Here is a 27,612-nt window from a genome sequence, read left to right on the forward strand (position 1 = left end):
TGCATATGCATACATAGACAAAATTTACTGTACTTGGCTACATATAAATTTCAACATTGTGACAGATGTTGAAAACTTTTAGAGATACAGAGAACAAACCATAGAAGAACCCCAGTATGTAATAGAGTCTCATACACTGATGTCAGCCCTCACCCCAACCCCAGCACTTACCGAGGAGAGGCGTATTGGTGAGGAGACTGCAGGTTCTGCTCTATCCGACGGTAGTTGTGGATTTGTGTTGGAACTGGGATGGGCACAGAGTGTCCGTATTTGCTGCTGGAAAACTGACCTGGCCGGCTGTTGAAAGGAGACAAAGTCTCTTGTAAGGGGTGGACCTTCAGGCAGGTAATTGGAGGTATTATCTTTATAAGGAAACCACACACAGGGAGTGCCCTTTTTGCTCCTCTCAGGTTTGTGGGTTTATCCTGGGAGGCAGATCAAAGCTGTATGAATGGGAAGTGGCACCACACACCTCCTGGAAGCAGGCACCTTTCTTCCAACACGATTCCCACCCGCAGTTAAAACATACACCCAAGCACACCGCTCCCTGCAGGAAAATGGGAGCCCTGTTATTTCAGGCCACAATTGGCCCAGTTTCCTGCAGGCTCAGATCCACAGCCAAAGAGCACATAATTGAACAAAGGCTGAATGTTCGTGGCTCACACAGGACACCACTGAAGACTTTGGTGCCAAGAGACACTGCTGCAGCGGTGGTATTTCTATGAAAGTCTCGACATATCATGAAGAAAATACACTTCTGGAGTGTATCAGTGTATTTGCAAGTTAACTGCAGGGTGAAGAAAGCAGCCCAGGAGAGAACAAATCCAGGGGACAGGAGCCAGTATCTCTGTGCTCAAGGTCTGCAAGAATATCACATCCACAAAACGGGATAGGCCCATTCTGCAAACTTCCAACTTCCTTCCATTTCCATCCAAGCAGGGTAACATGCTCATGTCTGGTACCTGCTCCCCCAGGTGACAGTTTCTTTGTTATTCTTAACCTGTATACAACCCCATAAAAAGACACCACACAAAACCCATGCAAACATCACATTTAACTAAGTAGCTGCCTAAAGTCTTTTCCCAAAGGCTCCACTATTCTAGGATTAACTGCCATGGCAATGTTATTTACAACTGCCAACATGAATTGTAGGGTGGCTGCACAGTTAGAGAAAGATCTTATTGGTAATGAAGGCTCCTATAGTATTCCGTGTTGTCAATTGTACAACACACCTGTGTGTGCCCCTCAAATAGGAGGCATCACTTCAGGTCTGACTCTCAGAAAGGAGGTGTTTTACGTGATGAAAAGAGACACAGAATCCAGCAAGAACATACACAAAAGAGGGGACAGAAGCCTTGTTTCTTCTTGGTGCATACAGTAAAACAAAGGCATTCAAGGTTTCCAATTCCTGAAGGGCAAAGTGAGGTTTTGTTGTCACTGCCTTCCATCAGCATAAGACATGGAGTCAGACAGACACAGTAAGCAGCTTTAACCAAGAAATCTGAGGGCTGATGTCAGACTTTGTACACATCCTGACTTTCAACACAAATTTCAAACACTGCCTCTTCAATCAGGCCAAAATCCTTTAAGGGAAAAGAAGATTTGAGGTGAATGGATTCTCCCTATCCCCAAAGGTCATTCAAGTTCCTATAGGAGCCAGATGTCCTACACAAGGTGCAAGCTGCAAAAGAAAGCACCCAAATTAGCTGACAGACTAAATCTGCTAATTGGCCTCAAGCCTTAAAGACTGCAATTGACCATAAATTTGCAAAGACAAAGAGATAAACCTGAAACAGGGAGTTTAATTACTTGGCAGTAATTAAAAGCTCTTCGAAATGGCATTAATCCATTGGTGTGGGATACATAAAGGAAGCACCTCTGGTTAGACTTATTAAAGATCTCCAACATGGAAGTGTTTTTAAAAAAGAAAAAGCTCAAACTGTCAGCATATTTTAATTATACCTAATCCTAATGAGGAGAACTGCCCCACAGTACATTGTGATATCCTGAGGAAAGCCCATTGCCAGCCATAGACTCTGCTTTCTGTCCTACTTGGACTACATCCAAGCACAGCTTGCTAGCCTAGAGCCACACATGAAAAGGGAGAACTGCTGCCTGCAGGAAAGGCAGAGGGAGAGAAGACCAGGAGTTCTCTGCACCAGTGAAGCCAAGTGCTGAACCAGCGGGTCACATGAAATTTATGGTGAAGAGCACTGAAAATCATGCTAATAAGAAAGGCATAGCTGGGCAGCAGCAGTTCAAAGATGATGCTTTGCGCTGCAGACTCAGAGTGGCCACTGCAGAATTTAGTTATTTAAGTTTTATTTCCCATCTGGGCACGTTAGGAAGCAATGCCTCAGTGTTTCTTTAAAGCAGACAAAAAAAGTGGGAAGGAGCTCAAGAGTAGAAAAGACAGCACAAGCAGAAATACAGCCACTGGCAGTGACTTTCCACCTTGTGATCCACTAGAATACAAAGCCAGCTTGGTGAGGGGAAGGCAGCAATTGAAGTGAACGTCCATGAATTTCTACTCACTGCCTTCCAGAAACATGGCCAAATCCTTTAATAAGGACTGATCTCCAGAATGCAAAGGAATCAGTTTATTCAGAATAAGCTGTTAAAAAGCTTAGCAGGTAATGGCATAAGAAGTCTCATGCAATTATACTCCACACTGTGGTATATGTCTGCCAATTAATCTGATCACGTCAGCAAGGCTTTGAGCTATATTCTTCTCCTTTACATTTGTATACTTTCAGGCTATGTTTTGTCATTTTCTGGGCTCTGTTTATGTGACAAGCATGTTCAACACAGACTGGGACTACATTTTCTTTTGAAGTAAGATTTTAGGGGCTTCCTCCTCCCTGAGTGTGAATTCCCTTCCAACTCTCCTCCCCCAGCAGCTGCCATACAGACAGAATAGAAGATGAAAGATGAAAGATGTCCTGCTTCCTCAGCAGATGAGAATGAGGTGGGAGGCAAGCCTGCCAGCTCCCTGTAAACCAACTACATACCCTAAAGCTTCAAGCTCTAAAGTTTACACGATCACATTCTACAGACAAGGGAAGTTTCTCCTAGGTTGTTCTTGTTACCCTTTAATTAAAGGAGAGATGTGGAACCTGCTCAGCACACCAACATCTCTTCCTATCCTGAAAGTCAATGGGAATTTAAACAACCAAAGTTTAATAGTTAACACAGAACAGTCCTTACCTGGAGGGGCTAGGAGAACTGCTGTAAGGAGGAGAAGGAGATGGTGTTCTTCCCTGGCTTTCCAAACCAGCTGAAGTCACCAGAGAACTCCTGAAAAAATGACAGAACCAAGCCATTAGAAATCTGTGAAACAACACTGCAGAGCTGTGTCTGCCCAGCATCCTCTGCTGAGTCTAATAATAGAAGCCCTGGATCTGTCATGCTGCCCCACATACACTCCAGTATTCAGGTGCCACACACCAATAACCTGGCAGTGGTATAGGACTGAAAGGCCCTTTAGATTGCATTTCTCTTATGCCACTTTAACCGGCATGAAGAGCCTTACAGCAAATGAATTGCAGTTTAGTCCTAATGGATGAGGAAGCTAAGCATAATCAAGTATCAACTCCAGAAGCTGTGGTCACACTAGCATACACACGTTCAACAATTCCAGCTGCCTTCGTGCTCTTACCCACTGTACATCAGACTGTCTTGGATGGGCTTCCCTCCTGCAGCCTCTGCGGTCATTTCACCTGAGGAACAATGGAGCGAAGAAACATTAGTGCTCATATCCCCAAAAGAGCAACTGAGATTTGGGGTAGAATTTCCTGCTCCTCCAAGACCTGCCAAATTCACGCAGGCTGAAACTTCAGTTTGTGGATGCTGCAGATCCTCATACCATGAAGCTTTGTGTGAAATCACAGCATTTATCACCAAGTTCCATCTCAGCAAATTATCACACACAGCCAAGATTGAACAACATCCTTCTGCTGGTTAATTACTTGCACACAAACATACTTAGGCCTGCAGCTGCACTGGAGCTCTGGCCTCTATCTATATTTCACACAATTCCTATCGAAGTATAAACACACGGAGATACTAATAACAAATTCAAGATATTTGAAGAAAAAATTGACACTTTTTTTTTCCTAAATTTTTTAGGTATAAAATCCCATTTGGTAGTTGAAATCTTGCCTATCTCTGTGCTGCTGGGTGAAACTGAAGACGATATGGGAACATCTTCTGGGAGAGGGAGACATTTCTCTGTGAGCCTACTTATCTTTTTCCAATTGGATTTCCAGGTTCAGTCTCTTACTGCGTTCCCCAGGTACCCTTTACTCTCATATCCCATCCTTGAACATAATTACTAAATTTTCAGTGAAATTAAGCAGATGTCTCTTGCAACTTAAGAACTAAAAAGTTCCCACTATTCAGTCGAAGCAGCATTACTTAATGTTTCAACTATTAACTACCTTTAGGACCCACATCCCCCTTTCCTCAGAATGTCTGCAGTTTCCAGAAGCCAACTTACTTGAGAACTGTGCAGGGACCATAACGAAGTCATCAGTGTCACAGGATGAATTCTTACTGCTGCTTCCAGCAGAGTCCTTCGATCCATGCAGAAAGCCAGGGGAATCCTGGGTAGGAGATGCTAACGCCTTCTCTTGCAGCTGCTGCTGCATCTCTCCAAGAGACTGCTAATTCAGGAAGAAAACAAACACTGGCTTCAGCACAGCAACCTCATCATTCTGCTGCATCCTCTAAATCGAGCTGCACGAGGCTACAGACAGCATTTCTCTCATAAACCAGGGCTGGTAGCTTGCCAGAGGCAGATGTTCAGTTCACCAAAAAGGAACAGCTTTTTATGTCAGCGTCAGATCCGTGCATCTCTTGTTATACAAAGCATTGTACCAGCATGGCTGATGCACCTCAGATAAGAAAAATTCACTCCAAGTACTGCACCCCTTTGCTACTGCTAAGGCTTTCTGGATCAACAGCGCATTTGATACCAACTCAATCTGGTGAGGCTGAGAAATAGAAAAGCTTATTACACACTACGTCTCTACTCACAAACACACACAGCATCTGCACTTTTGGGTCAACCCTGTTCTACTGTTTTGATATGAGGAGTTAAGAGAGACCGAAGGGAGGCCAAGTATTCTGCAGATGAACACCACCCTGCTCTCAGGGGCACAACAGGCTCTAGACAGCTCCATTTCTTCTTCAGTCAGAAGAAGGAAAGCCCCACAATCCTCACCTCTGACAGATGGAGGAAGCAGGATGGTTTAAGAACTGCCCACTGCGCAGACCACAATCTTTATCCTAATGCATCTTTTTCATGAGGAAGATCCGATCCAGCTTTTTCTTGAGCCCTATTTAGACCCTGTTCACCCATAAAGCCTCTCCTGCCATCCCTACAAGAGACTGACTCTCACTGCACATGCAGTACACACAGGCAGAAGGAATTTCCCAGCTACCAAAGCTGTTTTCCACACAATACGCTTGCCCTGCCCTGCAGACAGGGCATTTTTCACATGCTGAGCCAGCATAGCTCTGTCAGCATATCTTCCAAACGCAGACTGGGATGGGTGCAGTATATTTCTAACATGGAGACCCCACAGTAGGGCAGTGAGTCTGAACTGCTACCTGAACCAGGGAAGTTCAAGGGAAGAGCGTCTGCTTTTGATACCATCTACCCACCCATGCAGCCTTTCTGGACAGGGAGTACCCCAGCTAAGAACCCCTTCTGCCTGGGGCACTGTGGGGGATACAAATGCAGTCTGGGACACAGTTGTGTGACATTTAGAGAACAGACCTTCCCTCTCCATGCAGCCCGCACCGTGAGAACATAAATCAGCTTCAGGTTGGGCCCCTACACCTTTCCCACAGCAGCTCCTCACAGCAGATACAGTATTTTCCAAGGAAGCCTCAATCACAGCACACTGAGAAGCCTTGGCATGGGGAAACCTCAGCAAAAAAGGCAAAAAAGCAGCAGTAAAAGGGAGAAGACAAGAACGTTCAGTCCTTCTCCCTTCCACTACCCATAGCACCACCAGCATCCCTCTGTTCAAAGTCAAAAAGCAGCTTCCACAGCAGCCTCCAAAAACAAGCTTTCAATTCAGAGAGCTGAAGGAATGTCACTGCATTGGTCAGTTTATGCCCAACCCTTCAAGGCAGTTCTCATAATTGCAGGTAACCAGAGAGAAAGCCGTTCAGATCAACCCTCAGGATACCACCAGACTGTGGTGGGCCTGGTGGGAGCAAACAGCCTATTGCTGAATGTGTCTCTGTGGGGCTGGGAATGCTGGTAAGGAAGGAGGAGTGTCGTCTGTCAAAAAGAAAGGTCAATTTGCTGTCAAGTTGCAGAGACTCTGCTTGCAGCCAAAGCAGTGCTATGCCCTGAATTAATGACTTTCTTCTTTTTTTTTTTTGGTTCCAAAGAGCTTTCTATCTCTGCCAACATGAGCAATATTAACACCAACTCCTTTCACAAAGGCTTTTCACATAACGGGCAATAACACTTTGAAATATTTCTCGTGGAGTGAAAGACAACATTCAGAATATAAAAGTATTAAGCAGACTGGAAAACATAGTGCACCAAAGCCAGGTTTTCTGTCACTCACACTAGATGACAGCAAAAGCTGCCCCTCTAAAGAAGCAAGCAACATGCCTGCAAACAGAAGTGGTGCATGCTCTGAGCTGTACTTACGGGAGGTGATGCCAGGTGGGAAGTAGAAGAGCTGCTGGAGGAACTACCAGAGCCTGAACTGGGGTAAGAAGGCATTGGCACAGAAGCAGCTAAAAATAAGGGAAAGAAAAAAGAAAAATATACCTATTAATGCAAAATTAGTTGTCAACATGAGTCAATACTAAATTAACTGTAGAAACGGCGTTTTAATGATGAATGGAGAACAATCATTCTAATATAAGGCTTTTCAGTATCTTCCCTTTTAGCCTATCAAAGAGGGCTAAAGGATGGTGAGATCACCGTCTCCCAGCACAAAGAGAACAGCCACTTCAAGGCTGAACTCCTTAGTCTGACAGAGATGTAACAAAACCCAACATCAGGAAAACAAAACCAAGAAAGTGGAGACTTATTAACTGGAACAGGGTCACGGTGCTCTTCTCCTCCTACTTGTTAACATTAACAAAACCCAAATGTTTAAGTTGTACTGCAAACAGAAATCAATTCAGAGCTCGGGGGCTTGTGCATTGGGAAGCCCCAGCAGCAGTGATGTGCACACATACAGGTGCCTTCCCCGGTGCATTACAACACACACCAGAACACTGCATGGTAGATCCAGAATTAATGAAATCTTTCTAAAGCTTCTGAGTACTTTTCTTATTCCTTTTACCCCCCGTATCTATTCCATGCTTGGTTTGCTTCCTGCAACGTGCTGTTAAAACACATGGCTCTGGATCCAGTACAGGAGCAAGCTCTGCGGTGCCCTGAAGATGGACGTTCTGGGAGGTCGGTCAAGGGCTTGGCATGGAGAGCTACACCACCCACACCCTCTTTCAGCTCCCCAGCCTTCCAGCACAGCTGCTTCACACTCCCCACGCTCAGGGAACACACACGGAGGTCTGGGAATTCGCCTGCAGAACAGAGAGCTCTGTCCTGCCTATACCACACTGCTTCTGATCTCACAGACTCCCACAGAAGAATCCCTAAGACCTTTCTCAGCTGCTTAATACCGGGAGCCAGAGGTGAATCTCCCCATTTTTATCCTGCCAGCTGCTCTGGATCACTCACCCTTGCACAGACAGAGCCCCCTGCTATGCAAAGGCTCTTAAGAAAAAGTAAGCAGCTTTTGAACTGTGTCCACACGTACCCACTGCAAAACTTGTAGCGTTGCCTGTTTTTCCTGGAATCGGTATTTTCATTAGAGTCATATCAGTTCTCTCTCAAGGTCCCTTCCATTCTAATTTTGGTCTTGTGTTTATTATTGATTTAAACCTGGCTGGAACTGAGACTTTTCTAATTTTATCTGTTTGCTTTGGCCAGCTTTCCATTAATCTCGAAAGACAGGCGAGCAGGCAGACTTCACTACCAACTGAAACTCAAATTAAAATGCTATCTGTTCAAAGCCCAACCTTCAGATACTGCACTTTTAATCACGTTCTCTTTTTAAACCCAGCAAGCTCCCCAAATCCATACAGTAATACCGTGAGGTCAAATACAAAAGGTCCTGATTGCTAAAAATGGACTTTCAGTCCATGCATCTCAGCCTTCTGTGCACACATTGGTGTATTTACCCATGTAAGGCACATAGGACAGCTTGAAAGCACAACACTCGCTTCCACACACCCTGGCACTCCCAGTTTAAAATTAAAAAGGGTGCAAACCCTTGGCTCATCGTGTTTTCAGCTCAAGTCTGAATGTGGGGAATGTTAACATGAATGGTAGGCCCCCACCCAAATCCAGAAATTGCTGGGTTGTAACTGTCATGTAAATAAGGCTGTTTTCATAATTGTCCTCTCCAGCTTGTTCCAGCAACAAAGCAGTCATCGTGCACATTGCTTGGATACCCAACACTAACTGGTTTCTGAACTAGAGAGCTAGGAACCACAAAGACAAGCCTGTGCTCCAACTGCATGAATCCCAATACCAGATCCTACACCTGCACAAATCCCTGCTGGCACACCATCCTACAAGGGACCTCAGCTGCCCTAAAAATACCTGATCCTCCAGCTTTCCTTCAGTTTTATTTGGAATCAGAGTTTTGTGCACATTGGAGAAGCACTTTCGTAATTATCTCAGTTTAACCAAAAGCAGTCATTAATAAGTTACTTAATTGCAAACGGGGCAATAGTTTGTGTATAAGAGGAAAGCACTTGCCTGAAGAATAAGCTGCTTTTTATAGTTAAAAATGAACTGTATCAGCATTGTTTTGTTCATGTACAAGTTCAGGTGACTTTTTTTGCTAGTATTATCCTGGGCAATGAAGCACATTAAGATTATAAAGATGGAAAAAGCCACCAAGTCAGACAGATCTCCCAGGCACTGAGCCACCCCACCAGCACTGCAGTGTTGGCTTATGAACATTAACTGCTCATGATTTATACTCTGAAGTCAGAGTAAAGGAGGTACCAGCTTAGCATGCATTAAAGACAGGAGCAAAAGAACTCCAAAACAATCTGTGTGGGTACCAATTACTGTGTGTTTACTGAGCAGACTTGCACAAGCACCTAATTACGCCCTATTACTGTACACGCTGCCCCATACCACAGAGAGCAGAATCCTGGCTAAAGAAAGACGACATCCTGACTAGACAGGGTATTGTAAAGACTTTATTAACAAAATTGTACACTCCTGCAGTACACTCTTAGTCACAGGTACAAAACCCACAATATAAAATTAATGATGAACAGAAAAAGTGGAAACAGTTAAAAAAAACCCAAGGTCCCCAAATCCACTCTCCAGGCTAAAGCCAGTGGCAAATCAGAGCTTTGTGGTCAACCCTGGATGTCAGAGGATTTAGGTCCTTGCTTCAAGAGTGAGATGATTTGAGGGAGATGAGAACAACCATCCCTCGAAACCGCAGAGCGGAGGACGAGCTTCTCCAAAATGTTGTATTGAAAAACTTTTAAGAGAAATGTCGATTTTGCTGAAACATCTTGAAAAGTGTGAAAATGGCCGTAAACGAGGAGGCTGCACCTTCCTGACAACTTCTAAATTCTCCACTTAGCAGAAATGTGGAACTCCGAAACACCATTCTGAATTCCAAAATTCCACAGTTTAAATAATTTTTTAAAATCATCTTTCCATCTGATTTCCCAGGATGGGGCACTAACGTATCCAAACAGAACAAACAGCTCACGGCTCTTTGTTTTCCATCACTGTGTTTTGACCAGATCTGGGTGATCCTCGGCAGCACTTGGAAGCCTGGGCGATGTCCTCAGCTCTGCAGTCAGTACTGATCCATCTGCAGGGGCAGAGCTGCCTCTACAACCTCTGGTTGTAGACCTGAGCAGATGATGCAACAAACTTTCCTATGAGAAACTTGCACACTCACATGCTAGAGCCTCTTCCACTGAAGTCACCAGTAGCACAATTATCAGCTGCCCGGGAGAACAGATATAAGGGTATACTGTCATTCCTCCAAGCCTGAGGACTCCATAATTCAGTGTGAGCATGACTGTCATGATTCAGATATAACCAGCTTTCTTATGCTTTTTGATACTTCCTGCATTCATGCTGCAGTGATTCACACAGATAACAGCAGCAGCACAATAAGCTTGGCTTAGTTCTGCACTTAGCTCTGGACTTGGCTTAGTTCTGCACACAGAGCCATAGTGAGCTAGCCCTTGAGACACCACGATCTTGATTCATCATCTAGACCTGAGTAAATATGAAGCCTGCTACCATGTTAAGCAGCATCCTAACATGAGTAATTCATGCAAGCTTTCCAAGGTCACCATGATCCAGGCATTTGCTGATGCATTGGTTCTTCTCTTACCCACTGCAAAAACCAAAGGCTACACATGGAAGTATAGTCCAGGCTCTTCACAGTGTTTCCCAGATGCCTCCATCCACCACTACCACCCAATAGTGGCAGACTACACGAAGGTTCTTCTCCAGTAGCAATCTTCTCCCGGTACACAATAATTTAATGGTTTCCCAAGATGGGAATGTATTTCTCCCCTCATCTTTTCAAAACCAGCAGTAGTGTATCCTGCCCGGAGAGGACTCCAGGCTGTGGATGTATGCCTGGGAATGGTGGACAGCAGAGGTTTGGAGTTATGACAGTCCTTACCTGCCTGCACAGGTGCCCTCTTTACTGGGCCCTGACCGCAAACCATTAATTCTGGTGCAGCTGGGGGCAAAGGCTGAGCTATGATCCCCTGCTTGTAATGGTGCCTCTGGTTTCTGCACGGCAAATGTGCACAAGTTGGAAACTGAGGCCAAGTCAGGAGAACCCTTCCCTGTTTGCAGGGGGTTTCCCATTCTCCCGGCCAGTGAAGCAATGGAACAGCTGGAGGCAGAAGATGAGTTGGTGAGCATGCAAGGCAGAGCTGCGGGAGTCCTTCCCTTCCCATTGGGGGATCAGACTTTGAAGGCTTTTTCCCAGAGAGGAGTGGTAGAGCAGGTGCTGAGTGTTGAGCTGGCTTAGGAGCAGTCCTAAAGAGGCAGCATCTTTTCCTGCCTGTGGAGCAGTCCTGTTTCCCAGGACTCTCACCACATCTTGTTGGCTTGCAAGCTCCCCTAAACCAGAAGCATCTTTTCTTGCCCACTGGATGGTCACCTACATACACAGTTAAAAATCTGTATCAGAAATAGCTCAGAAATTCTGCTTTGGACCAGGAAAGAGCAGGCAAGAAACTGAAGATCAGTGCAGACTTTAGATGTGGAGGAATGTACTGCTGCACTTGTCCAAGGGGCTCTGTGTTCAGAAAGCACTGGGCACACTTCCTCTGAAACTCCCAGCCCTCATGTTGGGAACCCCAAAGCAGTCACTGCTGGAAATCTCGGCTCTCTTATTTAAGAGATCAAAGGCCCATGAATATCCTTCCAGAAGAAAGTAGATGACTACACAGAATTCCATTAAACCAAGTCACTTGGCCAGAGAAGAATTATATCCCATGCATTGGCAGCAATTCTGAATGACTTCCCACTGAAAATAAACCTCTGAATCGCAGTACGCGTGACTGAAAGTCTTCAAAAATTTTGATTCAGAAGAAGAAAGAATTTTCAATAGAAAACTGGTGTCGTTTCACCCAGTTTCCACAGAGCTCCAAAACAACCTCCTCTAGAATAACATTCAGCAACAATTTTGAGGTAACCACTGAAACAACATTTTTAACTGGAACCTGAATTCATCAAAGCCAACCTGAGGTACCACACCTAGACAGTGATGACAACAATCTCAGCTTCCTTCTGCCCATTCACTGTACTGAGCTGTCCTACACATATAGGTGATAACAAGATCTTCTCACATAATCCTGTTTACCTGCAAATATCCCCACTGGACAAGCACTCCATAGAGAAGAACTGAATGTATTTCAAAGATTCATTTACTTCTGAATTAGGTTTCTAAATAGCCCCCATATTCTCCCTTTGAAGATAATTCTGCAACATTAAATACATTCTGATGGCAAAATCTGGACACAATGCAGTAATGACCCCTGAATCCACACCTGAGCAACAAGTAAACCTAAAGCAGCCTTTTTCTTTCCTTTTGAGCCAGCAGCATAGGAAGATGTCATGGTTTGAAAACTGTCATAAAGAAAATGCAACACTTACATTTTTTCATTGAGGCACTTGCATCCAAGAATGGGTGATGAAAAAACTCATCTGAAAAAAAAACACAACAAGAGCAATGAGTCAGTGAAATGAAAAGACTGTAAGAAGTTTACAAAGCAGTTCAAGCACAACAAGGTACAGTACTTTTTACAGTATTTTTCCATGCAATCTGGTCACTTAATCATGGGAGCTGACTACTGCAGGCAGCACTGGTAAAGACCAGTAAAGATGTGGGATTTTTTCCACAAAAAATGAAGTCATTTGGATCCAAGGATCATTAAGTATGGGTAAAAAAGAAAAAACAACCCAAACAACAACAGCAAATAAAAAAACAGCAGCTCTTTGCAACCAGGCATCTCTGCAACATCAGCTATGGGTGAGGAGGGAAACCAGGTGGGCCATTTACACTAATGAAGAAAGGCAAGGAGTACAAAAAAAGCTTTGCCAAAAGCATGCCTGGTACTGGTTGTGAGTCTCAAGCATGTCCAAGTGGATTTTCCTTCCCCACGGACTATTAATCTGGTAATGTTTTGCTGCAAGCTACAAGCCTGTGCTGCCAGAAGCATTCACTAAATTAATTGTGAATAATTCCATCTTTCAACAACTCTTGCAGCTGTTGGAATCAGCTACTGAGGGCCAGAAACTACAACTATGTCAAGAGTTGGCATGACTGTGTCTTCTTATCAGCAAGAAAAGGCAAAATCTAAAATGCCAAGTTGCATGAAAAGCCATAATTCCCAGTTGATCAGAATGACAAGTCTCCCTAATTGTAGGGATCCAGGGGAGCTATATGCTTATTACATTGTGCTGCCAGTAATTCCGTAAGAGAGACAAATTACTTCCACTGAGTGATATTCCATAATACACAAAGCTGAACTCATCCTCCATTCAAGGTAGAAATGTATTCTCCAAAAGGCCACCACAGAATTACAAGCCCAGAGCTACTTATGGCACTTGTGCTGATTAAACTACACTCATCACAGGAGAATTTTCTAGCTATCCAGGTCATGCAGTGCTTCTGTCTTGGACTGCTAGAGACTCTCTGCCTGTTTTCCTGTCCTCCTAAGTCACCTCTCCTGATTCCTTCATCTCCAACCCATTGCACTTCTGTGCTGATCTGTCCCCTGTCACGACCAGCAACGCAAAGCAACTCAGCCTTTCAGAAGCATTAGTCATGGATCAACACTGATTACTTTGCTAACTGTGAGCTGTTCAACTTGTTTTCCCAGCATGGATTTCCTGTTGCAACACCCAAGGTTTACAGACTCCTGAATTCCGTAAACAGCTCCTCTTTGGCCAGACAGCTTTCCAGAAAGCAGAAACTGGTTTTAACTTTGTGGGGCCTTTTGTTTTGTTTAAACATAATTCCTTTCCCCCTCAGCCTTTTCTTGCCACTGCGGTGCCAGAGTCCTGAAGTCAGAGCCCACTGGTTTGGTACTCAGCACAACAGAAGTAATGGAAACAAACCTCTGGCAGGGAATGCCGGAATCTCAGATAATATCTGTTGTGGATGGAGAACATCCTTATTCATCAGGAGCTGCTAGTCTGCTTGACTTTCATACTACTCCTTCAGCCCACTCCTCAGCTCAGCTGATTCAACTGGTTATGTAGTAACATCTCAAAGGGTGGAAGTGACTATTTCTTTCATGTCTTCCCTTCCAAACTGCTTGTTAGTTAGCTAAATTTTGCTTCACAAGCATAACTAACAAGAAATTGTAGTCATCAACAGGCAGCTTGCAGTTTGAAACCTTCCTTGTATTCTTCTAGATAACCCTGAAATTGCTATGACCACCCATTCCTGGTAGAACATACAACAGTAAAAAGAGCTTCAGCTTCATGCAGTACAGTTGTGTGAAGCAGCTGAGATGTGGGGGAGCTCTGTGGAGGGCACTGCTCCTATTTCTAAGGGACTATTCTTGTCCTGATTTTCACCTGAGAAAGGGCTCTGCTATCTTTATCCAAAGGGAAGGGAGAAGGAGAAAAGGCCAGAGTTGCCTTAAGGTGAATTGGTCCTTGAAGGGACTTGAGAGAAAAATTCTATCACTACCTGCTTTCCTTGAGATTATGGCTTTCAGAAAAGGCTCTTCAGGCCTTTTAGCTCAGCTAGACGCATCTGGAAGAAGCTACTACAACCAGAACTGCCTGGCACCTAATATTTGTTCTCAGCCTAAAGAGTATTAAAAAAATAAAATAAAAAGATTTCCATGCCAGTCAAGTCAGAATGTCAAGACACAGATCTACAGTGACAGTCAGAAGACTGACAGCTGGAGCCCCAGGGAGAACTAAGGCATTCTTTCATTCTTTCCCAGGAACCTGGAGGAGGGCAGGGTCGTGCAAGCAATGGTCTTCTGGCTTGGATTATCACCACAAAACCAGGAAGATGGGGGGGTTATTACCTGAACTGGCCATTAAGTGGATATAGCGTGCAGCTTTTGGAAGACACTATGTGAGTTAAGAACTGGGATGCACAAGATGCACATTTCACCTGATAGCATGCTGAACACAAAAGACAAACTACAAAAGCAGAAGCCAAGAGAGGGAATATAAATTAGAAAGCATTTGATGAAGTCTGCCAAATCTAACTCAAAACTTTACTGGAATCCATACTGACCTTTCCAGCACATACTAAATAGATCATTCAGTCTGTCAGGCAGATAAACACAGGTACCACCAGTCTAGTTGCTTCTCCAAAATTACAAAGGTTTGTGCAGTGAAATGGCAGAAGAAAAGGTACAGACTGGCAGCAGAACTAAAACTGGAGTGGTCTCTTACCAAAGTCCATGCGGTCCTTATGATTGCGCTGTAGAAGGCCCAACAGTAGCTGCCTCAGGTGGCTTGATGTCTCCCTGGGGATGCTAGGATTGAAAACAAAAGCAAAATAAGAAACTCTCAGCCTGTTTAAGCTACTTCTGCCTATTCAGGAAGGCAAACTGCAAATGCAAACTCAAATTGTCCCTGCTGGGCTCATTGGAGAGAGGCTGAACAGGAACACCTCCATCTGCATCCCTGCTTGGCCTTTACTCCCCATTGTTACTGTTAAGGCTACAACTCATCAAGCTGTAGTGGCCTCTCCCATGAACACCCGCAGCTCCCCCTTGGGCAGCAGTGCCAATACCATCCCTCTGGTTCTCAGCTCAATCCAGTCAATAGGCAATATTTCACACTGAATAAAATCTCTTCTTTATTCCCACTAGAGCAAGTAGAAGTCATTAAAATGAAGCGGTTAATGAGGGGAAATTTCCAATTAAGAATCAGGTGATTAATATGTATCACCAATTACTACCATTTTATTAAGGCATTTCTTTTTAAACACAGCTGACAAGTGACCTTTGTCTATTTGCTTCACTGATATAAAAACAACATTTATTAACCAAAGACCATTAAGATCTAAGCATGAGGCACCCAAACAAGCTAAAATTAGTGCAGCTATTTCCCCACCTTCCAGTGTAACTAGGAAGAAAATACTCCTTTCAATGGTCACTGCAGGGCAAAAGAGACAGCAAATCACTGTTCTTACCCCAGTCCCATAAGCAGATGGGAGAGAGGCCAGGGCAGATCTTTGCAACCCCAATGTACCGTGAGAAGCAGGGAATAAATGAATGGATTAAGGAAGGGAAAGCAGAGTTCAGCTCTTGCGTAAGTGGATTCAGATCTGTTACTTTCCTCTGTAACCAGAAGCTCCGTTAGGGGCTGTAGCAGCAGGTCCTGCGTGCAGTCAGAGCAGAGTTCTCCAAATTAAGCGTAGGTGGCTCCAGCTCCTCTCAGTATTAACTACGTTTATCATGGCCGTGCCCAGCATGGCCCCATGGCCTGCCAGGCTTTTCCCAATCCCCACACAAGGGTCAGCCGAGGTAATGGCATGAGTGCTCAGCACAGTAATTTGAGCAGCGTGGAGCCCAAGCCTGCTCAGTAGCACAGCACGTGGCTCACTGGGGCAGGGCTAAACTCTGCTGGGCTGGCATCACTTGCCACCTCATGGCCAAGGCTGATGGACACTGGGATAAGTAGCTCTTCCTGCACCACTTCTACAGACAGGGTGGAAAATAAGCTGGCTCAAATGGAAGAGAGAGAGTGCTAGCAATACCAGGATTCCATTCGGCCTGAAGTGAAACCAGAGATGTTGGGCAAGGTGTGTATTTATAGGCTTCAGAACTATCTGGTTGTTTTTCTGTGAAGTCCTAGGCTTCACCTATGCAGGAATTTGAATCCAGTAATTCTTAGAACAGAGAATCATGGCAAACATACACCACCCCTGTTTGTACTGGAGGAGATGCTTTTCCACCCCTGACACAGTCAGTTGTGCACTCTTCCCAGCCTGACAGAGGAGGCCACCAGGACTGTGGATGAGATGCAGTTAACTAAGACTCAGTTTGAGCCAAGAAAAACAACCTCTTGTCAAAAAGCATGTGCCTTAGAAGCACATTGAGTGTGCTTTCCAGGATACCCAGGATACCACAGCTATCAGACTCCTGAAAAATACATTAGCATTGGAGATCTGCAGTCCTCCAGTGTTATCATCATCATTTATTTATCCATAACACAAAGCGCTCATCCAAAAAGAGCCCTTTTCCCAGCAAAGACTTTAGCTTTAGTATGATTTTAAAGCCAAAAAACAAGCAGGTCAAGTAGCAGACCTCAGATGCTACAACAGACTGAGGAGATGGCAGATTAACAGCCTGTTTGCCTCCTCCCATCTCTCACCACTAAAACACCAAGCTTAGAAACCTAAGCAACAAAACTGCCACTTTCCTTCCCTGATCTAGAATATACTTTGCCATGCAAATCACTGCAATGAATGTTAATTATATAGATCAGTGTTATTAAAACTGTGAGGCCTCTGGTCTTGTTCCTACTGCCATGGGTTCCCCACCTCAGAATGGCATTTCACCTGTCAGCAAGAGCATCAGCTTGGGAGGTAGAGGCTGCTGGTAAGGATTTAATCAGCTGTTCTTCCCCACCCCATTCCCAAGCCAAAACACACCACCTTCCATGGTGATGCCAGAGAGGTGGCTGCCAGCACAACTAGCCCCAAGGAGAACAAAACCAAATACTGGCACTGCTGCAGTCTGAGAATGAAGGCCTGAGTGGTTTCATGTCCCGTCCTGTACTGGCAGGGCTGGCAGAGGCAGTTCATTCGTGTTTGCTCAGGAAATAGCACAGATTGTGGCTCGCATTAAAACTTAGAAACTTCAGACAGCATGAACACAAAGGCCACTTTGGATCCAACTTCCATGGTGAAAAAAATAATGGGTTTGGATTTAAATGCTGTGAAATTTGGCAGTTCAAAAGTAGAGATGAGTGAAAATAGTAAATGCAGTGTCTATAGAGAGCTCCTAACAAAGAAAAAGGACTAATCCCTACAAGAACAGACATGCACTCCTCTTCCAAAAGTGAGTTTCATTTCTCCCCTTGGCTGTCTCCTACAGCACACATCAGCCATGCAGCAGGGCAGTGTGATCAGAGACAGGGAGCTTATTAACTGCAGTGATTTATTTCTCTCTTAATGAGAGTCACTACCTCAAAGGTGAGCAGCCATGTTTTACGCTGTGTACGGGAAACAGAAGGTCTGTGTTCTGTTTACACAGACTACATGGCTCCAATTATGTGTCAGTGGTTTTGCTCTGAATTGTTCTGAGTGTTTTACTCCATCGCACCCTCAGATTCAATCTAAAAGAATACAGACCAACTTTAATCCTGATCAAAATTTGCCTCTTTGCCTCAAATCAAAATATGAAATACTTAAAGGAGAACAAAATGCTTAGCACAAGTCATTGCTAATCACTGGCTTCTTTGCAGTTCGCCCCCCCCAATCTCTTGGACTTGTCTGAACCAATAAGGAAAAATCCATACAAAGCAACTCAATGTACTTCCTGCATATGTAGCTGCACAAGCAGCTCTGCCAAACAGAATCTAATTTTCTGGGTAAAAATGCCCAGCTACATCACTAGGTAACATACACCCGGGATGAAAGGAGTTATCTTCCCTGTATGACCCATGGAGACTGCAGCAGTGTCCACTTCCATAGAGGTTATAATATTTCCTCCTATTAGCAGGATGGACGCAAGCAGTTGCTGCCCTGACACGTGATAAACAGCAATGTGATCTATGCAGTCAGGTACAGCAGGTTACAGGAGAGAGACTGCAGTTGGGCTGCTTGCATGATTTAAGAACTGCAATGATTTTTATTTTATTCTTAATAAATAGCTGTTTCTAGCCTCAGGGAAGCCATATACCAGAAAGGATCACTGCCTGGTTCCTGACATCATTAAAACCCTGATTTTATATATATATAATTGCAAATATATATATATATATATGCAATTAAGGACAGTAGCATTATCTATAGAAAGAGAGAACAACATCTATGGGAATGCAATGCTCTTTCTCTGTGCCACATCACCACTGGTATAAGGAATGGGCCGAGGCAAGTTGCCAAATATTTTACAGTCATCTCTAAAATGACAAGCTGGAAGCACACAGGCATAGGTGTAAAGACAGAGTAAACAAGTGCATACAAACAGCAACACCGGGAAAGGCTTACTTTGGCATCAGCATCTTGTTTTTTTCATAGAAGAGACGAAGATCCTGTGGGCTGCTGGCCTGTAGAGGAAAAACAAAACCAGCGTATGAAACAGCTGACAATAAAGGAAGAGGATTAGCACTTCTATTTCACAGTTACTCCAAAGAGCAAAGAGGCACTTTTCAAACGCTAACAGACACAATGAGAAGCTGCAGCTTGCTTTAGCCTAAAAAGCAAGCACTGATCCAGAGTGAAAATATAGTATTTCAGCCTCCTAACTTTCCATCCCTGACCTGGTTCTGCCCTGCTCCCCCTTTTTGAGGGCTGAGCTTCATTTCAGTGGGCTCTGGTGCTCAGGGCAGAGCTGAGCTAATAGCCTCACTCAGAAGGCTAAATAATTGCAGACGTGAGGAGTCCCAAATGACAAATGGCAGCTCCTGCTGCCAACATGGATTACTGCTGCAGGGTATTTAGAAAAGGGGCAGGGAGTCTGTTGACAGACAAGGAATCTGAAGAAATCAGGAACATCAGGAAACAGCAACAGAATCGGTTTTCTACTTAAATTCCAGGAAGCCAGAAGGTCTCAAGCTACAGCTCCTATTTCTGCACCGATGTACACAATTGTTGGGGATGCAGACGAGATCCCAAATTATGAGATTAAAAAAAAAATAAAATGCTTGGCACAACTGAGGTTAAAAATAACGTTTCCAGTACAGAAGCGCAGACAAAGATCTCCTAACGTCATCCCTCCATTTGTTTTATCCAATGAATAAATACAGGCTAGGAAGCTAACCCCAATGTCTTAAGCTTTTCTGCTTAAGCAAAGTCTCTTTATTAAAGAGAGAGTAGGCTGGGATGACACAGACAAGGTAAATATAAACAGGGAAGGAAGATTAGAATGATTCGCGTGCAAGCAATTACTGGCGCAGCAGAATGTTTAGGAAAGTGTGAACCAGGAGGCATCAGGCAGCTCTTCTGGCATTGCAGGCTCCAAAAACCCTCAAGCCTTCCACCTACTTCCATTTCAAAATTGGAAGCATCTAAGGTCAATTAAGATGCTTAAAATGGCAAATCAGACAAGCCAATCCGCAGATGGCCATCACAATACCACTAACAGCACGGCTGGAAAAGCAGCCACAGAAGATGCTGTTTCAACATCACCTACTCCCTCCGGCTGAAGATGAACATGAAGTTAAGAACAACTGAGAAAGCTTAGAGTACTCTGAAAGAAACCAGAGGTAGCTGTTAATACCAACAGAGTGCTGTAACATTCTCACAAACCAAACACACTAGCTTTTCTATCAACTGGTACCAGTAAGACCAAACAAGCATTGCTGTTTACACCCCCACCCACCCACATCCTTACACAAACACAGCTACTGGATTCTTAAGGGAAGGAAATCAAGCTTTGGAAATCAGGCTTTCCCAGTTCTTTCTGCAATAATCTATCCTCCATCACTTACAGACACAGCAGGGACTCAAACAGGAGGTGCAAAATACATTCTTGAGAAACCATTAAAACGAATGGAGTTTGGCAAAGCCTGCTGTTATGCAGATGCCAATCTCTGCCAGCATTCCCAGTCACTGCCCCTCAATTTGATTTGGTAAAACTCCATTTTATACCTTACGCCTTGCAGATCTTGCACTTGAATGAGATTCTTAATACTTGGCAAACTTCAATGAGGCAAGTGCACCAAATGGCTTAACCACAGCACTGCAGAATGACAAATACACCTGACAGACAATGAACAAGAAGGAGCAGAACTCTACTGCAGGGAAGCCGTTTGCTCACATGAGAGAAGCACAAGCCTTGGCTGTTTTCTCTGTTCGTTTCCTGTTGCAACAACTCAATTGTTTCACAAATACAATGAAGCTCTGATCTATTTCAAACACTGTTTTGTCAGAAGTTTTCCTGGCAATGAAGATGGGGTATATTAAAAACAGCACATACGCAAAGGCATTAAGAAACCTCCTCTCAATAGAGGTTTCCATCCAAGCTAGTGCTTAGAAACAACAACATCCTCAATAAAGATCCCCTCTTCACACAAGTTGCTAGAGGAAGGAATTGAAATGGCAGTTCTAGGTATTAAGGACTTGATCTAGAGAGATACTAGTCTATGGAGATACACTATCTAACCAAAACACTAGGAAATCCTTGTATGCACCAAACAACTGGACTATTCAAGGTATACAGAGCCAGCTGCTACCTGTAGGCAAGTATCCATCTGTCAGAAACCAGAGTACAGAATGGATAATTCAGCTTTATTTTCCACCCCACATAGGAGGAGGAAAATCTTGCCCTTGCTCCTCCTCTCACGTTTCTCTGAAGCAGCTGCACTGGTCTGGTTTTTTTCTGTCCTTTCTATATATATAAGACAGTCAGACAAATTCAGTCTTGCCACTCCACTCCTTTGTCCCGGGCAGCAATGGAAATATGTTTAGCCAACACAGGCATTCAATAGAGCCTTGCCAAATCCCAACTAGGTCCTGGCTGCCCGCAAATAAATTGCACCCAACAAACAGTGGTGCATCCAGAAGCACTCAGCACTGGATTTGTTGTGCTTGGGGGGAAGCTGGATGCAAAAGCACAGAGCTCAGTAAGAAAAGGACCAGGGACATTCACACCCTCAGTGAACAGCACCGTCTAGTCAACATTTCTTAGCATACGTAGTGGTATCTGCTCCAGCCAAGTGGCGAGCATCCAGGGGATCCTGAAAGCACAAGCAGCAGGAAAAAAAGTTTATATATATATATAGATAGATCCTTTTTCCTTAGCTGTCCATGGAGGTTTTTCTCTCAGCTCCCAAGAGAACAAATACAAGGCAAAAATCCCATGGCTCACTGACCACAGCAACAAGTTTATCACCGTGCCAAGTTTTGGTACAGCAGCCTACCACCACTTTTTAACCTCAGTGAGGAATTCATCTGTCTGTCTCTGTTCTACGGACACAGAGCTCTGGGAACAGAAGAGCAGCCTGCCCAGCAAATAAACCAGAAGTTCAAAATCTGGGAATGAAGTTCTCCTCCCCTAGTTTTCTTCAAGGCCCATTTTACAACACAGCAGTTGTTTTAAGTGATATATAATCCCAGTACTTACGCCAATTGAATCGACTCAGAAATACAACAGCAGACTTGCTACGTCAGGCTTAGAAATTAATTTTTCATCTACCAGCTCGCTGGGACAAGAACATACGCACACAGATTAACTCTTTCAGAGCTGCCAGACCAGCAACTTGTGATTTCTCTCTCTCTCTTTTCCCTGCTCCTCACCTCTCCTCACACATCAACAGCACACCATGTCCATACAGCAGCATGGAGATTCATGCAAGAGATCCAGCAGCAGACAACCAGATCTCCTGGTCCTTAGCAGGATCTGATGGCCTAATCTTTTCATCTCTAAGCACAGGAGAATACTGCTACACTCAAGACATTTCTCAGGATGGCAGCAAGACCTGGAAATGTTCAACTCCTGTCCTGGGTAACAGGAATAAAGAGACAAGTGCAGACCACTTATTAGGCAAGGCAAATTAACAATTCCACACAAATGCAGCACTCAGCAAATCTGTTTATAGGGATTATGAATCCTATTAATCCCATCCCTGTGGCAGACTCACTGTTTTGTTTATGGGCATGTTTAATACAAAAAGCTCCTTATGACAGCATCAAGGGCCATCCTACCAACTGTTCACACTGAGCATCTGCAGCTTCTTTCTTGTCTGCATGCAGGGAAGGAATAGGAATGGCTTTGGGAAGTTGCCTTGGGTGACCCAGCTGCAGTTAAAATTAAAACTTCGAGACAACTATAAATCACATCCACACACACACACACACACACATCTCTGTCTAGATTTACAAGCACTTTCTAGACTGACAGCTACCTCAGCCTTTCCATCCATGTCTGATCGTTTCTCCATCTAACCCAGTCCCCAGAAGCCCATTTATTTTTAGACACCTAATTCCTCCTTGCTACAGATAACACTGGAGTCCTTTGGGTTTGCACATCCATGAAGTTGCTTAATTGGCTCATAAACAGCTAGAGAGCCCAAATGCAGCATGTTTAATTCCCATGGGAATCTCAGCTAGCTAGAGGTGAGGTACTGCCCTGGACAGTCTGGAAGGGAATGTATTGTGAGGATTTAGCCTGAAGAGGTTACCATGAGAAATCCAGTACCTGGCCACCCTGTACAACCAGGCTTGCCAGTGGCACTATGGAAAATGAGCCTGTTATCTCTCAACCTATTTCTAGACGTCCCCCCTCTAAACACCAGCTTCAGGTTCTCACCAGTAACTCTGGCCACAGGTCTACCACTATATCAACCACCCCGTCTCTAATTTTAAAAGCCTTGCAAACAACAGCCTGCCCATCAGCAAATTCTTACAAAATAGTCATGCCAACAAAGAAATAAAGCTCGTTAACCTTTAACTAGATTCCCTACATCTGCTCTCAACAAGCTTCATTCACCTGAAACTTGCAGCCTACAGAAGGCAGTTTGTGACACAGTCAAAACAAATACATGGCACACAGAGAACCATCTGGGCTGAGATTTTCTTTCTCCCTGATCAAACAAATCCATAGCTGCTACTGCATTAACAAACAAGGCTAACGTTTTGTTTCAAAACACAAACCCCAATGGAGAAAAGGGCATGGAGGAAAAAAGTAAATAAAAGAGAAACAAATTACTCCCCCCAGCCCAACAGATGCATATGGAAGAGAAAGATGTTATTGGGTCAGGCAAGCACAAAACAAGGATCAGGAACTGCTGGGCAGACTGAAGTACCCCTTCAGTGCCCAATGCAAGGCAAGAGAGTGCCATGGCTCAAACATTTCCAGATGAACATTTCTGTGACATGCTTCAATGACCAATAACAAAGGCTACCCAACTCTTTTCAAAGAGATCAGATGCCCCAAGGTTGTATGATATATTTTAAATGGAAAAACTTAAGTGAAAAAAAAAACACTTGTGATAGTCACACAGGTGCAGGCTAACACCACCTGAAGGAGTACAACATCATGAGCCTTTAGAGACTGAAAGGCTCCAAGAGAGCCTTAACTGGTGGAAGGCACAATCCCATATGCACACAGTGTCAAAGCTTGCTTTCTCCACCTCCATTTTGTTTTTTTCCTTAATGAACAAATGATTTTCTTTCATCCCAGCAGTCATTTTCTCCACTCAAAGATATCAACTCTAACAATAAGTGGATGCAGCCAGCAAATTGGAGCCATTCAGGAGTTTCCATCTACTTAGTAGGGATGTTTATGAAAAGGAAACATGCAAAGGAAATGAAGCCTTATGCTAAATAGAGAGTAAGCTGGTGGGTAGAATATAAGGCACTGAAATGGAAGAGGCATACACAGCAACAGGGAAAAAATTACCCTGAGGGAGAGGAAAAATATTCTTTGCTCTAAAATAAAAACAAAACATACAACTGTATAACTATACAAATGTTCAAGGTCTCATGAAATTGTCAAGAGCTGTGGAGCTATAGCTCAGAAAATCCTGTAGCCCATGAAGTCTGGCCAAATACATGAGCATAGATTATATTCCTCCTCACCTTTAGGGAAAGAAAAAAAAAAAGACAGGATGAAGAGAAGTCAGAACATGAGAGGAAAAAAAAGAAAAGGCCACATCACATTTGCCCTAACTGATCTGAAGCCAAAGCACTGCCATGAACTGGAACTGACATCAGTATGCAAATCTGTGGTTTCCTGTTTTTCCACGGATTAGATAGATGAGCTCTGCAGAAATCAAACATCAAATGAGCAAAGAAGCATCAACAAACTGAGCATCTCTCTGCTATGCTGTAAGTCAGCAAGGAAAACACCTGACACAGTACTGCAGATCTCATTGGGCATGGAAGAAAAATCTAATTAACATACAGTGTACTCCGTCACACTAATGACTGGGAACAAGACATACACACAGTCTAGGTTAACTCCAGCTGTATATAAGATTAAAGGTATGTGAAACAATCCTGAAGCAACTTGTGTAAGGTTGAAATAAATTCTCCATCAATTGGAAATTTAAAATCAGAAGATGCTTTTCAAAACTGATATGTTCTAACTCAGCAATTGTGGCATAAATTACAGGGTGGAGTTTTACCAGACTGAACTGTATTTGAAGGAGTTTGGACTTGATCAGCCTCACATTGGAAGGGACTGCTGTGAGATGACAGATCAGATCCTTTAGCTAGGAACCTAATTAGCTGCTCTAACAACAAAAGTTACTTTAGCTGCTACACATTACCACCCAATCATCCTTAACATTATCTTGCAATTGTCCTTTCACAATTGGTGTTTGTAATTCTGTTGGGTATACATTGAGCATAGTCATAAACATACTTTATTTAAGAAAAAATATTAAGTGTGTGCCTGGAAATACCACTGCTTTGGCTGGTCTGTGTTAACTTTCCTAAAGAGAAAACCTTTCCTAAGGATTTATAACCATGAAACACATCTCACTGACACACAGTTCGGAGAAAGAAAGGAGTCTCACCTCCTGATATCATTTCCAGCATTAAAACATATAAAATATCACACTGCCAGTATGCTGGACTGACAGACAAGGGCAAGGCTGGTTCCGTGTGACAACACAGATTACAGATGCTTTAGAAGTAGATTTAGTAAATAGTAATAATGGATTTAAAAAATAATGATTCAGAAACCTTGCAACTCACCTGAAAAGGAGCCTTTCCTGTCAGACACTGATAAATGATGGTTCCAATACTCCAGAGGTCAGCTTTGGCATCGTAATGTTGAGACATAATGACTTCTGGTGCCTTTTTAGGGAGAGAACATAAGTTTGTCTTTTACAAAAGATGCAGACAATTCTGACAGCTGCAAGAAAAGGAGCAGAAATCACCAATATACCTTAAAAACCCCTATGCTGTTACACCTCTTTTGGGGGGAAACAATTCTGTCCCACCCTGAGCATATCATATTAATTAACCTCCAGAGCCTGCTGCTAAGGCCACAGTTTGGTTTCAAAGCCAAATCTATGTGCTGCAGTCCAGCAGCATAAGCCCTCAGACTCAGCTTTCCAACCCCTCACCATGTCCTTGGCTGTTCTCTCCCAGGCCTGCTCCAGAGGCTGAGCATGGCATGAGCTGTAGGTTCAGCACACAGCATGCGTGGGAAGCAGCAGCAACACAAGAGGAGCAGAAGGGCAGGCTTGCTAATCCCACACATTTGTAACAACAGATTCCATCGTAGCACTGCCAACATGGAACAGGATCAATTTTCTAGCTCTGTTAGGAGCAAAGGCCACGTGTAATGGAAAAAAGTGGCAGTGAGAAAGTTAGGGACAGACAAGCTCCTGTCAACAAGGGAAGGAGGGATGACACCAAGCAAAGCCAGAGGACAAGAACTGCAGATGGGGTTTTCAAGCCTCATGAGACGTGGATCATATCGGCATTCAGCCACAAAAGCTTGCTGTGGTGTGGTTAACATGCCTTTCTTAGTAAAGCAGCAAAGCAAAAACAGCAGCAATGGGCTAAGAGGGAACAAGCTTGTCTTCCTGCAGATGTTCCCAGAGCTAACGCACGCGATCCACAATAGCAATAGAGACAAGCTTCAAATATCCCCTAAATCCCAGTTTCACCCTCCCTACTGAACTTCCCTCAAACCTATCAGTAACTAGAAATCAACATTAAACACTCTGAGATTCCCTGTCCAGAGGTCTTGAAATTAAAAATACAAAATAGCAAAAGGTCATTGGTAATTTCTTCCAGGCCTTAAAGCCAGACACTTTGATTTACTTTCATAGGAGACTCAGCAAGAAAAAGTATCCCTAAAAATAGACATTTCAGGAAACTCTCCTAGGGGAAAAAAATGACATCATCTTCACATATAGCACAGTTCAAATAAACATCAGACTTCAAAGAAAGAGAAAGAGAGGAAGTCTGTTTTGCTTGACTTTGTACTGTGGAACAGGCTATCAAACACACTACTTCTGTGCAGTGCAGCACAGTCCAGCTTAACTCTTTGCCTAAAGGGTTCAGACGTAAAAGCATTAGAACGTGCCTATGGTCCCCAGGGCAATTCTAAAAACTTTAGCCTGATCTGCTCTATTACAGCTTTTTGCTTTGAGCTCAGGCACCCACAGCCTCCAGAACTATTACATGGCTGGTTTTGACATTCTTATTTCTAGCCTTGTTTTATCATTTTTAGTTTCACAGACTTAGTGCAACACTGAGTTCCTGACTGCTTCCATGAACACAACCAACAGATCACCCCCTCACAGCCTGGTTCTAGACTAAAACATGCAAAGGAAGTGGAAGGGATCACTTCCTTTTTTTTTTTTTTAAACTTATCTGTTTCTCAAGCTAAGAAGCCACCATTGAACCACTGAAGTAGTTGGTTTGTTGGAAGAATCTGTGTGCATAGAGTGGGTAGAGTAGTGAGTGAGAGCAAATGAAACAAACTGCAAACAGAAGCAGATTGACTCCATGTACAACAATACCCTGAGTACAAAACATACTTCGCTGTTAAGTCAACAAGAAAGGCAATACCTGTGTCTAAATATGTTCATTGGACTGAGAGGATTTTGCAGGACTGAAGAGCTAAGAACAGACAGAATTTCACAAAACTACTATTACACTGGGACCTTCCTTTCAACATTCTAGCCTTCACAAAAACAACTGCAAGACTCAGTGACAGTGGGCTTGTGAAACCACAGCCTCAAAAAGGCCTGCTGAAGCAGTGATTTATTGAGGTTCTTCAACAAGGAAGCAACACTTGAAATACAGCCAGATGTGTGAAATATCATCCTGGCCCTTACTCGTTGTTGTTGTTGCTTTGCTTGTAGCAGAGGAATTACATTTCACTTCCCAGTGCCTTCAGCAGAGAGGCTCTGCTCATCCCCAGGAGATGCAGTCTTTGGGA

The 27,612-nt window shown here is 43.8% G+C and overlaps 1 protein-coding gene across 3 annotated transcripts in view; it reads right to left on the reverse strand.

Annotated features, from left to right (window-relative positions):
* Nucleotides 1–27,612, reverse strand: part of ULK1 (unc-51 like autophagy activating kinase 1) — a 66,906-nt gene that overhangs the window by 19,072 nt on the left and 20,222 nt on the right. For 2 of the 3 annotated variants that reach the window (XM_015877646.2, XM_015877644.2), the window contains exons 8-16: nt 25,407–25,508; nt 18,753–18,811; nt 14,984–15,066; nt 12,212–12,262; nt 6,677–6,765; nt 4,499–4,664; nt 3,659–3,719; nt 3,208–3,297; nt 172–297 (exon numbers count right to left, since the gene is read on the reverse strand). In XM_015877646.2, the coding sequence (XP_015733132.1) occupies nt 172–297; nt 3,208–3,297; nt 3,659–3,719; nt 4,499–4,664; nt 6,677–6,765; nt 12,212–12,262; nt 14,984–15,066; nt 18,753–18,811; nt 25,407–25,508 (827 nt within the window). The remainder of the gene's footprint in view (nt 1–171; nt 298–3,207; nt 3,298–3,658; nt 3,720–4,498; nt 4,665–6,676; nt 6,766–12,211; nt 12,263–14,983; nt 15,067–18,752; nt 18,812–25,406; nt 25,509–27,612) is intronic. The other variant, XM_015877645.1, reaches the window with a different exon arrangement.

This window comes from Coturnix japonica, chromosome 15 (assembly GCF_001577835.2).
Source record: "Coturnix japonica isolate 7356 chromosome 15, Coturnix japonica 2.1, whole genome shotgun sequence".
In the NCBI taxonomy this organism is placed as follows: Eukaryota; Metazoa; Chordata; class Aves; order Galliformes; family Phasianidae; genus Coturnix; species Coturnix japonica.